The sequence below is a fragment of the Phragmites australis genome, chromosome 14, assembly GCF_958298935.1.
Source record: "Phragmites australis chromosome 14, lpPhrAust1.1, whole genome shotgun sequence".
NCBI classification, from domain to species: Eukaryota; Viridiplantae; Streptophyta; class Magnoliopsida; order Poales; family Poaceae; genus Phragmites; species Phragmites australis.
Window position 1 is genome coordinate 8471394 of NC_084934.1, and position 14413 is coordinate 8485806.

At 40.7% G+C, this 14413-nt stretch overlaps 1 protein-coding gene across 1 annotated transcript; it reads left to right on the plus strand.

Annotated features, from left to right (window-relative positions):
* The first annotated feature begins 7658 nt into the window (after positions 1-7658).
* On the plus strand, positions 7659-12743 carry LOC133890975 (eukaryotic translation initiation factor 3 subunit E-like). The gene is made up of 7 exons (XM_062331642.1): positions 7659-8158; positions 8474-8701; positions 8809-8930; positions 9371-9590; positions 11412-11554; positions 12096-12233; positions 12401-12743. The coding sequence occupies exons 1-7, from the start codon at positions 7796-7798 to the stop codon at positions 12510-12512; spliced, it is 1326 nt and encodes a 441-aa protein (XP_062187626.1). The 5' UTR covers positions 7659-7795; the 3' UTR covers positions 12513-12743.
* Positions 12744-14413: the final 1670 nt, after the last annotated feature.

The window sequence follows — 14413 nt, forward strand, 5'->3', positions numbered from 1 at the left end:
TCAATTTCCTGACAGACTTCAATTGTCTTTTTACGTACCTTGTGGACTTATCATTATCCTTAGAATTGTTCACTTTGATAATAACCATCTGATTATCACAGTTCATAAGGATAGCCGATACTAGTTTCTTAACCACAGGCAAGTCCATCAATAACTTATGCAGCCATTCTACCTCAACAGTGGCTATATCCAACGTAGTGAGTTCTGCTTCTATAGTTGACCTCATCAAGATGGTCTGTTTGCAAGACCTCCATGAGACAGCAGCACCACCTAAAGTGAATACATATCCACTTATAGCATAAATCTCACCAGCATCAGATATCCAGTTTGAATCACTATAACCCTCTAGGACAGATGGATACCCAGAATAGTGCAGACCATAACTTACAGTACCAAGCAAATACCGCATGACACGATCAAGCGCACGTCAATGTTCGTCGCCTGGGTTAGAAGTAAACCAGCTCAATTTGCTCATAGCAAATGAGATATCAAGTCTTGTAGCACTAGTTAAGTACATGAGTGATCCAATAATCTGAGAGTATCTCAGTTGGTCCATGCCACTTTTCTTATTCTTTTGAAGTATCACACTGGGATCATAAGGTGTTGGAGAAGATTGACTTGCTGTCTTGGTAGCCAAAGCGGCTCAAGACCTTCTCAACATAATGAGATTGTGTAAGAGTAATCGCATTATCTTCTTTGATTAACTTGATGTTTAAGATTACATCAGTCTTATCCAGATCTTTCATATCAAAGCTTTGAGATAAGAAAGACTTGACCTCATTAACCACGTCAAGGTTTGTCCCAAATATCAATATATCATCAACATACAAGCACAATATAACTCCCTCACCTCCACTATGGTGATAGTACACACATTTATCTACCTCATTGATAAAAAGCCTGCAGATACTAAAGTTCTATCAAACTTCTCATACCATTGCTTAGGAGCTTGTTTAAGACCATATAAGGACTTCAACAACTTACACACCATGCCTTCTTGTCCTTTTACTATAAAACTATCAGGCTATTCCATATAAATTTCCTCGTCCAACTCTTCATTAAGGAAAATTATCTTAATTTCCATCTAATGAACGATAAGACCATATGTGGTAGCTAAGGAAAGTAGCACTCGGATAGTAGTCAATCTTGCAACAGGTGAATAAGTGTCAAAGAAGTCTTCGTCTTCCTTTTGGGTATGACCCTTGGCCACAAGTCGAGTCTTGTACTTTTTAATAGTACCGTCGAGCCTAAGCTTCTTCTTAAACACTCACTTGCAGCCCATAAGTTTGCAACCATAGGGTCATTCTGTAACCTCCTAAGTCTCGTTTGCGAGGATGGAATCTATTTCGCTCCGAACATCGTTCTTCCAGTAGTCTGCATCTAGAGATGCAAACGCTTCAGAAATAGACTTGGGAGTGTCATCCACAAGGTACAATGAAATCATCACTAAAAGACTTTGCAGTCCTTTGTCTCTTACTCCTCTGAGTAGTATCAGTGTCATCCTCCTTAGGATCTTGCTCATGTGTTTGTTCAATAATCTCAAGAGGTGAAGTGGGTTCAAGAATTATCTTAGAAGATAGTCTATACATGCTATGTAAATCTTTCATAGGAAATATGTACTCAAATAATATTGCATTACGAGACTATCATTGTATCGACATGCACGTTAGGTACCTCAGATTTAACCACTAAAAATCTATAAGTAATGCTCCGATGAGCATATCCTAGGAAGACACAATCTACTAATTTAGGTCCGAGCTTACGCTTTTTAGTTATTGGTACATTGACTTTCACCAAGCATCCCTAAGTGCGCAAATAAAAAAGTGATGACTTTCTCCCTTCCCATTCTTCATATGGGGATTTTTTTCTTATCCTTGAGAGGAACTATGTTCAGGACATGACAAGAAGTCAATAGGGTCTCCTCCACTATGCCTTAGATAATTCTACAATGTCTAACAAGGCATTAACCAAGTCAGTCAGTGTGCGGTTCTTTCTTTTGGCAGCCCCGTTTGATTGAGGTGCATAGGGAGGCGTGTTCTCATGAATAATCCTATGTTTCTCATAGAATAAGTCGAAGTCACTAGAGAAATACTCTCCACCACAATTTGATCTAATTATTTTGATCTTTCTCTCTAGTTGATTCTCAACTTCTGCTTTATAGATTTTAAAGTGATCTAGAGCCTTATCTTTTCGTTTTCAACAAGTATACAAAGCAAAATCTAGTCACATCATCAATTAACATCATGAAGTACTTTTCACCATTTGTCAACACACTATTTATTTCACACAGATCTGAATGTATGAGTTCTAGAGGTGCCAAATTTCTCTCCTCAGTTGCCTTGTGACGATTATGAGGTTTTTTTTATTGCACACAACTATGACACTTAGAACCTTTGACTATAAAAAAATTCAGAATTAAACTCACGCTGGAATGTCGAGTCATAGAACAAAAATTTAAATGACATAACCGCAAATGCCAAACACTAGCATCATCATTAACATTGCCACAAATATGGTTTATAGACTTATTGCTGAAATCAAAAAGGAAAAAATGGAATAAGTCTCTGCACTCATAGCCTTTACCAATAATTTATCCATGCTTTGACACCACTACTTTATTGGACCTAAACACCACCTTAAACCCGTCTCTACAGAGAAGGGAGTCGCTAACTAGATTCTTATTCATTGTAGGGACATGCTGTACGTTCCTCAGCTGCACGATCTTTTCCAAAGTAAACTTCAGATCGACCGTGCCAACACCACAAATAGAAGCATGTGACCCATTCCCTACTAGGATGGAGGAATCCTGGGCGACCTGATAAGAAAAGAACATTGAGATATCAGCACACACGTGAACATTGGTCCCTGTATCAATCCACTAATTAGTAGATTGAAATACTAAAAACACTGAAGGTAAATTTCCATACCTTGCAGCTTCGTTTCTAGCTTTGTCAATGGTCACCACATTAGCACTATTTGAGTTCTGCTTTTATGGAGCCTTTCTTCCCTTTTGGTCTGGACAATTCTTGGCGAAATGTCCAATCTCACCATGCACAAAGCAAGGTAGTTTTGCTGTGTTCATCTTCTTCTTCTTGAAGGTGGTAGTTTTTTTTGGCTTATTATCTTTCCCTTTGTTCTTGTTGTGGAAGGGCTTTTGCACCATATTAGTGTTAGTCTATCCCTCGTTTCCTTTTAGACTCACATCCTTAGCTCGAGCTTTCTCCTTAATATCAAGAAACACGATCAAACTCTCAACAATAATCTCTTGTCTCTTGTGCTTTAAGTAGTGGCAAAGTTTCTTCACGAAGGAGGTAACTTGGCAACGATGCCTCCAGCCACAGACTTGCCGGGTACATTGATCTTGAGGAGTTTGAGTTCCTTCACGATGCACTGACCTCATGAGCCTACTCAACTACAAAGCGATTTTCAACCATCTTGTAGTCATGATATTACTCCATGATATACATTTTACTTCCTGCATCTGATACACCGAATTTAGCATTCAATGGTATCCCACAGCTCCTTCACACTTTTTATGTGCATGTACACATTACAAAGATGGTCACCAAGAATGCTAAGAATGCATCCTACAAAGAGTGTATTGGCACCCGTGAACGCATTTTCCTGCTCAGCAGTAAAGATTCCTTCCGACTTGCCATTATCCACCCAGAAGATATTCATAGCCGTCAGCTACAGAGTGATCTTGACATATCATTATTAAAGTGCACACCAGAAAACTTGTCTGGCCTCAGTGCATCAACTAATCCAGCCATTGATAAACCTAAGTGCCTACAATAAGATTTTTGGATTGATAGAATATATGCCACTTTTAGGTTTATTTAATCCATAAATAATTCATGAGCATAAACTGATAAACTAACATGTTCATATTACCAGAGTATAATCTAGTCATGTGTATGAAAGCACTACATATGCCTAGATCTACTATACTCAAAATTAGGAACCACGGGAAATAAAGTATGAATAACATGGTTTTTACGTACTAGTCCCGCGTTGTAGAGGTTGCTGAAGATGCTGGTTGCACTGTGTTGACGGCATGATCGATCCTGCTGATGATGCACCAAATTTGTTGGTGATGACAGCGGGTGACACCCAAGCGACCAGGAAGATGAGTCGTGGTGAAGAAATTGAGCAGTCGCATGGAGTGTTTTCCAAAAACCTTATTCGCTCTCTCCCGGTGCAGGATCTCAAGAGCGAGGGTTTCGGAGACTTGCTCTCCCGATTGTCGGTGCACATTGACAACAGGATGGAGTAGACTATAGTGGCATAGCAACAGAAAGAGAAAGAGGCAAAACCCAAGCTCTCATACAAACTCACATAATAAGAGTGTTCCCAATTTAAAGGATACTCTCAATTAGCAGTCTATTTATTTTTCACCCAATGAGGTGGGATCCTTGCATATATATAGGGAGAAAATCCCCTACCTCCACCTCCATTAGCAATATGGTACTAATAGAGGCTGGATCTCATCATAGGCCGCCTCTCTACAATATAGACCTTTGAGATTGATTGAGAATTATTATACAGGCTCCACCCCTATAATTCTAACACAAACTCTACAGAACCCTAACCGAAAACTCATCACGACTTCCCCCTCGTCGCGGCCTTTAAATAGTGGCCTAGACCTTCACCCCGAACCACCACGCCTTTGCCCTCCACATTTAGTGCTCTATTCATGGAGCTTAGAAGCTTTTGGCATCGTGCATTGTCATTAACCCAAAGGGAACTACCTCATCACCCAGATCTTGCCGAGTCAAGTTTGAGAGAACCTCTGACCATTTTTCGCTGCTTGCCGGAGAGGTGAGTCCACTGTGACATGGTTTTTGATGAGCTCTAGCCAAGCCTTAATATGACGAAGGCTATCCTCGATCAAAGGGGATGATGACTCATTAAACGCCCACTAGTGGTGAGGGGCTAGACTCAAGGTCGCAAATTCCTAGCCACCGAGAAATCATCGCCAAAATGTGGACCTTCTCGGTCATGGCCGGCATCAAGGAAACTTGGGGCCTTCGGAGGAACAAAATCTCTTTGGTCTTGGAGTGCATTGAGCAGGCCTCCGGGAACTTGTGGTAGAACAAGTAGTCTATCCAATTGGTGCTCCATTGGTTCTGGTAGGCCTTTGTTGGAAGCTCCAGCGTTCTGTAGGGAATGGATGAGATGCTGCAAAAGGGAACAAAGGAGATGCTACCAAAGGAGGCGACGTGGTCGAGTCTGTTAATCTCTAGCAGCTTCGGTTGGCAGTGGGCATAGTGCAGGGCAGCGAATGTGCCCGAGCCGGGGGTTACCCTTTTGGCCCTCGAGGCCTAGACGAAGGCGGCGAGGTGGACGATGATGTTCGGAGTCAACTACTGGATCTCCAAGTTGTACCGCTCTAGCACGCCATCGAGGAACTTTGTCCAGGGAAATCATAGCACGACTGTGAAGAACTTGACAAAGACCACCACCTTGTCATCGTTCGAAGTGGGCCTCGACGATCCGAGAGCTAGCACCCAGGCGTTGTCGAGTTGTTGAAGCCAACCGCGCTTTACAAGCTGAGCATGAGTTTCCTCAGTAAACTTCGAGGGCTTAAAGAAAGGAGTCGAAGAGTGCTTGTCGTTGGCCCGCTGAATACTCGCTCTCGACATCGCTTTGGGAAGAAGAGATCGTCGCTCCAAAGGTGTTGTCAAGAGCCCAATGAAGGTATGGAGGAGTGCAAGAGAGTGAGCGAGAGGAAGAATGAGTGAGTTACCATCGGGGGTGGGGGGTGGGGGGAGGGGTGAAGCTCTATTTATACTGACCCCACCCGTGTGAGCGAGAAAACCAGATGACGTGCACGGAGGACGAATAGCAGCTTGACACGTGTCGCAAATTCAAAACGCTTCCAATAAACACGGAAACCTTCTGTTAATTGCAATTAATTAGGAATACTTAATTACTTAATTAAGATTAAATTATATTCAGACTAAATTTAACCGTTGTAATCATTGAATTAATGTTAATTAAATCATTGAATTACATTTAACCATTGTTTGGGGTTGACTTCAGCTCGCCCAAAGGGGGGGGGGGGGAGCCGAGAGAAGGGGCACTACCCCACTATCTAAAGATTCTCGGCTTTGGCCCTCTGAAGTCGGACCTCAATCGCGAGTGGCCACTGTGGGAGGAACGGTATCACACTAGTCCCCCCATGTGACATTGGCTAACCTCGGGCAACCCCGGATAGGAAGTGGCAGTGCTAGCATAATAATGTTCTCTAAAGTTGTATTGCAGAGAAGGAGTCGAAGGGACAACCGACGCGAAGCGAGAGTCCCGATGGCCGAGTCCTCGGTCCTGAAGGGTGAGGGTCGCCAAAGGCGTCGAAGGGGCCTGATGCACCACTTGATGAGGAGTAAAGGTCCCGAAGGCCCCACCATCTTGACCGTACGGGCGAGGGCTGCCGAATGCGTGGATAAGGAGCAAAGGACTACCTGAGACAGGATGAAGGGTTCGAAGGGAACAAGGCTGAAAGAAGGCTAGAAGGTGGTCAGTCAGTTCATCGAAGGGCTGACTGACATGTGTACTGGCAGGCATGTGTCACATCCTGAGATGATACAACCTATAATATGTAGTGACTGTAATACCAATAGAATATTATGAGAACATTCTGGGAAACAAGGGCTCTCGACGATTTATGAACCTCCGATCTAACGAATTTATTGAAGAAATAAGGGATGCTTTGAGTAGACAGATTGTAGGAGAATACACATGGGTTTTTATATAGGTTCGGACCTTCAAGAGGATAATAACCTTACATTCTATTTGACTTGTATTGATATGAGCCTGTTACAAGAAGGTATGTAGCTAACCTAGATGGATCTAAATCTAGTCGATGGTTCCCTTGCTCGGCTTCTCTTGGCTTGCATTCAACTTATATATATAGGTCATCATGTGGCTTCTGGACTCATTTTCGAGTTATCTATAACTTTGAGATAAACTTCCTTGTTTAAGGGATATTGCAGAACCTATGAGAGGTTTTCATGCATTAGGGATATCCCTCACCAGGATAGAAATATACTCTGAGAATATAGGAAACATTAGAGTATCCAGATACAATAGTTTTGTACTACTCATTATCAGGGGCACTGATGAAATGTGAATTGGAGTGGTTGATGTATAACTATAAATACCCTTATCCTATTAATGCGATGATATGAACAGTTAATATGCCACAAAATACTAGTTTATTGTGTTGTTATTGAGATCCAAACAGTGTTCGGTTTGAGGGATAAACTCATTCTGATGGGATGGTCTATTATGAGTTTATCTCATGAATTTTCGTGGGATTATATTATCCTTTATATTTACATTAACCATGTGCTTGTAAGGAATGATGTGGTGATAGGTCTTCCTCGAACCAAACATGTCGGTTGAGAATAAGGTGACGGTGGATCACCTAGTTCCTTAAACCAAAAGGCTAGTAATGTTTGGATTGTTTTACGTGGTAAGCTGCCGAGCTTAATCTCGAGCTGCTTACCAAGCTACGCCAAGCCTAGGTAAGCTCATTCGCTTAACGCCGAGCCGCGCCAACACAGCTCCGTGTCCATCTCTAACATACTTTCCTTTTTTAAATTAGAGGTGGGTCTCCTTTTTTGACAATTAAAAACCAACCATCAAATATTCAAATTTGACCTTCGTCCTCCCCTCTGTTTCCTTCACTGAGGAAACACCTGCTTTCCCACCAACTCCTGCTCTCCTCCCGCCCCGCGCCGCCGCCTCGAGCCCCGTAAACCCTAGCCAAACGGAGGAACGAAGCAGAGCCATGGCGGAGCACGACCTGACGTCACGCCTGGCGGCGCAGCTGGACCGCCACCTGGTGTTCCCGCTGCTGGAGTTCCTGCAGGAGCGACAGCTCTACCCTGAGGAGGAGATCCTGGAGGCCAAGCTCCGCCTCCTCGGCGCCACCAACATGGTTGAGTACGCCATGGACATCCACATGTCGCTCCACGGCACCGACGACGTCCCCGACGACATGGTCGCGCGCCGCGCCGAGGTCCTCGCCAGGCTCAAGGCGCTCGAGGCGGCCGCCGCGCCGCTCGTTGCCTTCCTCCGGGACCCGCAGCTCGTGCAGGAGCTCAGGCCCGACAGGCAGTACAACGTTCACATGCTCCGTGAGCGGTTCCGGGTGTGTCAATCTCATCTGCGACTTTCCTTCAGTTTTAACTTTCTACTTGTTTCGTGCTTGCGGCATGAAGAGTAGGGTCATTGATTTTGTAAATTTGTGAAATTGATTTGCGTTTACAATGAATAAGTCTTCGGGAACAGGTGATGCTTACAGTGAATTTACAGGAATTGTTGAAGCTCTGGGTATAATAACTAAAATTAGAATTGTTTTCAGGAATTGTTTAGAATTTAGAAGAAGAGTTTAGGTTATTCATTTTTTAGAAAAAAGCGTATTGTTATGGCACAACTAATCAGATTCATCTTATTAACAATGCAGATTGGTCCTGACCAGATTGAAGCTATGTACGATCTTGCTAAATTTCTGTTTGAGTGTGGAAATTATCCAACTGCTGTTGACTACCTGTACCAGTACCGTGTTTTGTGCACAAACAGCGAGAGGAGCGTGAGTGCTTCGTGGGGGTTGTTGGCATCAGAGATTTTAATGCAAAATTGGGACGCTGCGTTGGAAGAGCTCAATCGCTTAAAAGAGATTATTGATTCAAAGGTTTAGTCTCAATGTTTCATGTAACTAACTTTCTGTGTTATCATGTAACTATGCTGCTAACATACATCATGTAACTAACTTTGTTTGTTATCCGATTTTTATGGCAGGACTTCTCATCACCTCTAAATCAGCTCCAGAATAGGATTTGGCTGATGCACTGGAGTCTCTTTATCTTCTTTAACCATGAAAATGGCAGAAATGGTATCATTGATCTGTTCTTCCAGGACAGGTTTGTCTGTAAAAAGCGCAAAATGATTTAAATCTGTAGCATTCTAGCCCAATATTTATATAAGCAACACCACTACGAATATCACTATAATAGTGATTTGATATCAGTAGTGAGCAAGATATCAATAATTTCTTCCATGATTTGAATTTCAGAAACAAACAGTTCTTCTAACTGAACAATTAGTGTTTGCTGTTTTTCATTCAAAAGAATCTTAAGCTCAAATTCATCAGGTGGTATACGTATACCCGGAAGGACAGAAATATATTGCTGTTAAAAAAGGTTTTGAAAAACATTTTTTTCGAAGTTTGAGTTGCTTCAAAATCCTTTCCTTCCTCTTGTATTATCCAGTTCAACAATGAATGTGATTTTCCTTTGATGTCAAGGTTATATCAGCCGATTTGTCAACTCATATTTGTTTCATTTGTTTTTTTTCCTTGCAGGTACTTGAATGCTATTCAGGCAAATGCACGCCATCTTCTGAGATACGTAGCTACTGCTGTTGTTGTGAACAAAAGGAGAAGGAATATGCTTAAAGAGTTTATTAAAGTCATTCAACAAGAACAGCATTGCATTAAGGATCCCATAACTGAATTCCTGGAATGCTTGTATGTGAATTATGATTTCGATGGTGCACAACTGAAACTCATGGAGTGCGAGAAGGTAATTTGAGGCTGTTTTTATCAATCTTCATGCTATTTATTGAACTTCACATGTATGTGCTTGTTGAAATATTGAAAAGCTTGGAAGACAATGAATTAGATATTTTTTTTGTTGGCAGAACATCCACTGTGATGTGAGTCATCACCTGCTAATCAATTTATATGATGGCGGGTTCAAGTATTATTTCTTTGACAAATACAAGTTTAGTAATTATTGCTAGATGCATCTAATTTCTCATAGTGGTCCTTGGTGAAAGACCAAGGACTTCAGTATTGGGTCAATGTGATTAATATCAATCTAGTCAATAGGACAAATATTATTTGCTAATATTTGAGGTTTAATCTCATGGATGCTATATGATGAACTTGGAGTTCCAAACACCTCAAAGGATTAACATCAAGGTCAAAGAAGAGCTTCATTAAGATATAATGACCTATTGTTTAGACAAGTGATCATGGTGTTGAGAGCATTACTTTTATAGATGATTTTTTTGCCGTACTATAAAGAAGGGTTTGGGTTTAATACCTTGATCTAGAGTCTTTGGGTTAGTTACCTAGTAGGTGATGTATACTAAGTTTGAATAGCTCTAATAGACTAGATAAAGACTTAAGACATCAAGGAAGAGAAGCCACGAAGGCCCGGACTTGAGTTGGATTGAATTGGACAAGTTCCTATAGAAAATAGGTCATCGTACAATACGATAGGATCACCGTACAATATGACAAGATCACTGTACAATACAATCAAGGGTAATATAAGACAAACAGAGCTTTTCAGAGTTACTGTACAATACGGTAGGAGGTTGTTGTACAATATGATGGGATACTGTATAGTTATACAGAGACCATGTCAATTGATGCCTCAGAAGATCAGTCATTGTACAATACGGTGGTGGTCACCATATCGAATTTCTGACCGTTGGAAAGTGATCATCATACAATATGGTGGAGGTCACCATACAATACGGTGGTGGTCACCATATCGAATTTCTGACCGTTGGAAAGTGATCATCATACAATATGGTGGTAGTCACCGTACAATACGGTGACTAGGAATCCTGGACAGGTTCCTCCCAATGGCTAGTTTTTGAGAGTGAGGCTATAAATATCTCCTTATTTTTGGTTGTTCACTCTCACCATAAGGCATACACACAAATTGAAGAGGGTTTAAGTCACTTGGAGTTGAAGTTGAAGTTCAAGAAATTAGCACAAGATGAAGGATTTTATTAGTGCTAGTTTAGGTCTAGTGTGCATCTAGCTAGGTGATTAGACTAGAGTTAGATCAAATGAGTAATCCATACTCATTACTTTTGGTATTTGCATACATCTAGATGGCTTGAAAGTGGTGAGTCTTACGAGACCCTCCAACCGAGTTTGTAGAGTGGCCGCAAGACTTGTGAGCGAGAGGAGTGGCTTGTGCCGGAGCAACGAAGTACTACCTTAGTGAAGATGAGGAGGTGGATTCTAGGGCTAGGTAAAGGGGTGTGGATGGCTTGGGCTGCACAGGAGTGCCTGCCTTTGCTCTCGGGCTGGGGATGGACTCAAACAAACAGCTAACCGTCCAAATTGATAGAAAAAACTGAGGTTACACTTTACAAATAAACCAGGTATTACACAGATGATGAAGTGTGCTTATGTGTACTTTTCTGCTTCTTGCTTTGCTAAATCGTTGACAGTGATATTTTGATAGCACTGCTACCTCAATATTCAACAATAATTATTCTCATAGAACTTGCTGTCAGTTGTCAACAATAATTATGATCTTATATGTTATAGAATTTGCTGCCTTACCTTTCTTGTGTTCTTATGGCTACCTTTCTAGGTTATACTGAATGATCCTTTTCTGGGAAAGGGGATTGAACAAGGAAGTTTCACCATTGTTCCTTTGATAGACGAGTTCCTTGAAAATGCTCGTCTCTTTATTTTCGAGAGATACTGCTGCATACATCGGTGCATTAATATTAGGTGGGTGTTTCTGGCTTTCTACTCACTTTTTAATGACTGAAGAAATTTCTGCTACAATGATCAATCCGAAGGCAGTACGATCGTTAAGTACCCACCCACTAAATCCAGATTTCTAAGGAACTCTTTTAGTGTCATGCTTGTTTTCTATCTACTATTTGGCTATTTGCTTGGACTATCTTATATTTCTTAGGTAATCTATATTATCTTATCTTATATAGCTAGATGGCTTCAGACTCCTTTGGTTAACATCAGCAAAACTGCAATTTCCTATGGGGTAGTTATTGACATTGCATGATTCTTCAACTGCTGTTATCAATTCAGTTTATAGAGAACTAATCAGCTTGTTGACTAGACCTGTTAGGAACAATGTCATGCTCTTAACTGAATTTTGCTTCTCAGGGTGCTAAACCTGTACCAGCCTTCGATCTAAAGAAAAGGAGCATATTTTCCTTTGGTTTTTACTTCACATTTATTATAAACTTTTAGTATTAACATATATAAGGCTAAGGTTTTCTTCCTTTTTTGTTGTTGCAATGAACAGCATTCTGGCAGAGAAGCTGAACATGAGGCATGATGAGGCGGAATTGTGGATAATGAACTTGGTTAGGAGTTCAAAACTGGACGCGAAGATCGATTCGGTGTCAGGAACTCTAATCATGACGACCAATCATGTTAATGTGTAAGTTGCTTCAGTCATGGACAACCACTGTATGTCAATTCGGACTCTGTTCGTTTTAAACATGTTACTACTTCAATAATGCGATTTGGTCCAATAATCATTTGTTTATAGCCAGAATAGGGATATGCTTATCTATATCATCCGTTTATGGGAAAAATCTTTTGCAGACATGAGCAGATTATCGAAAGCTTGAAGAATCTTGACATGCGGACTTACATGCTAGCAAAAAGCATTGTGGAGCCAGCTCAGGCAGCACAACAGGCAGCTCGGGGAGATTAACAGAGTCTCCACGGTTTTGAGGCGCCAAGAATTACTTAAAGTAGAGACAAATTTAGTAATTTTTTTTAGCTGTAGGGTCTATAGGACGGAATATAAAGGAATAAGAAAGGTATATTAATATTGAAAATGTGAGAATGTATGCGTGTTTTTTTAAAGAAATATGAATGGGTGTTTGGAACATAGGATTTTGTAAAACACATCAACGTTTCAATTGAGTATATAATCTACTTTACTTGGAATCTTATGTTAGTTGAGCTCTGTATTCACTATTTGACTAAATTTCTAAAAACTACAGATATTCTAACCAAACTATCATAAAATTAAAGCTATATATTTAATATATTGCTTTAGAGAACTGCACATTTAGTGAGAAGTTAAAATATCAAAACTACAAATTTAATAGGAAATTGTGAATTGTGCATGTTTTTGTGAGAATACGGCATTTAAGTGAAAGATGTTGTAATATGGCCCATCCAATGGGCTATATCTGTCATTTACTTAAATTATGCCCATAGTGGCATAAGCCATCAAGTCTAATAGTAGTAGAAAGTTCAATATCATATTATCCATCCATGTAAAAAAGTTCCTTCCTGCCCTCATATAAGGACCGAATGGGTTTTCATGTTATCCACACAATCATCAATAAAGTAGAGTGTTACCAGATATAGTCTTATGTGTATTGTTTTTTTAAATTCTTGTTTGATAAGTGCACGATAACATGATTATTACAACATGTTATCAGCACAAGTACTCGCTAATCATGTATGTTCATGCATACTAATTTCTTTTGAATTTAATTTTTTATTTAAGTTTTGTATGGACGACGTGTCTTCCTTCCCTGGCTGACCAGTCGTGCCTTGCCAGTCCCCGGACCGGTCGCCCCTCGCCTTGCAGCGCACCGCGGTAACTAATCACTGCTCGTCTTGGCGAGATGGCAAGCCAAGCCAATACGGCTGGCTGCTCCTGTGTCTTGATGGAGTAGCATGCAATTTATGGACTGCCACCATGTGCCATGGAGCAAGTGCGAGAGCTCCGCCGAGCTAACCATTGTCCTGCGTGCCTTGGCGCATCGGACGGCATGCCGAGCGCCACACCGGCTGCACCGAGACATGCAAGGCTGTGAACCAGGCGAGGCTTTCGCGCTGCTGGCCAGAGCCGCCGCCCTACGCCATGGCACAGGCATGTGCGCGCCGCGGGTTGGCCGCCGACGGGGGCGAAACCAGGATTGGATGATGGTAAAGAGAAATAAATTTGAATCGGTTGTAGGAAACAAAATATAGGTGTTGAGATGTTCATTTTCCATATTTATCTTAAAATATCTTTATTTTTGTTCATATACAAATTCACCTACAGTAATAAATATAGGATCTTTCATATAATGAATGTTGATATCTATGAATTCAACGTTTTGATATTGCATTTACTAGTTCGATAGGAGTCTATCATAAAAATTAAAAAAAAAATCTCTATAGCTGAAAATAACAAGAGCTCAGATTAATAGAGTACAATAATAGAACACGAATAGTGGCCAACAAGAACAAACATTTTAAACTTAATAAAGTTTGGCAAGAAAAAACATATTGTTACATGTATTCACAATAACCATAGGTAGCAAATTTGTGTTAAAAAATACATAATACTTGAATACATATAATAGATAAGATGAGTTTATACGCCAGTGAGCTTTTAAGTTCTTAACAGTATGTTGCTCAGCTAGAAAATATGAGGTTTATGTTGGTTCTACCAATATTAATAGAAGGTCTCATTCCACGATAAAAGAGTTGTTGCCAAGAATGAGTAAATGATATGAGTTAGAAATTGAGCGTATAAGTTGACTAGAAGACAATCAAAGTTTACATATATGTATAGTGTAAAACAACACCCGCCTACTAATTGGTTCT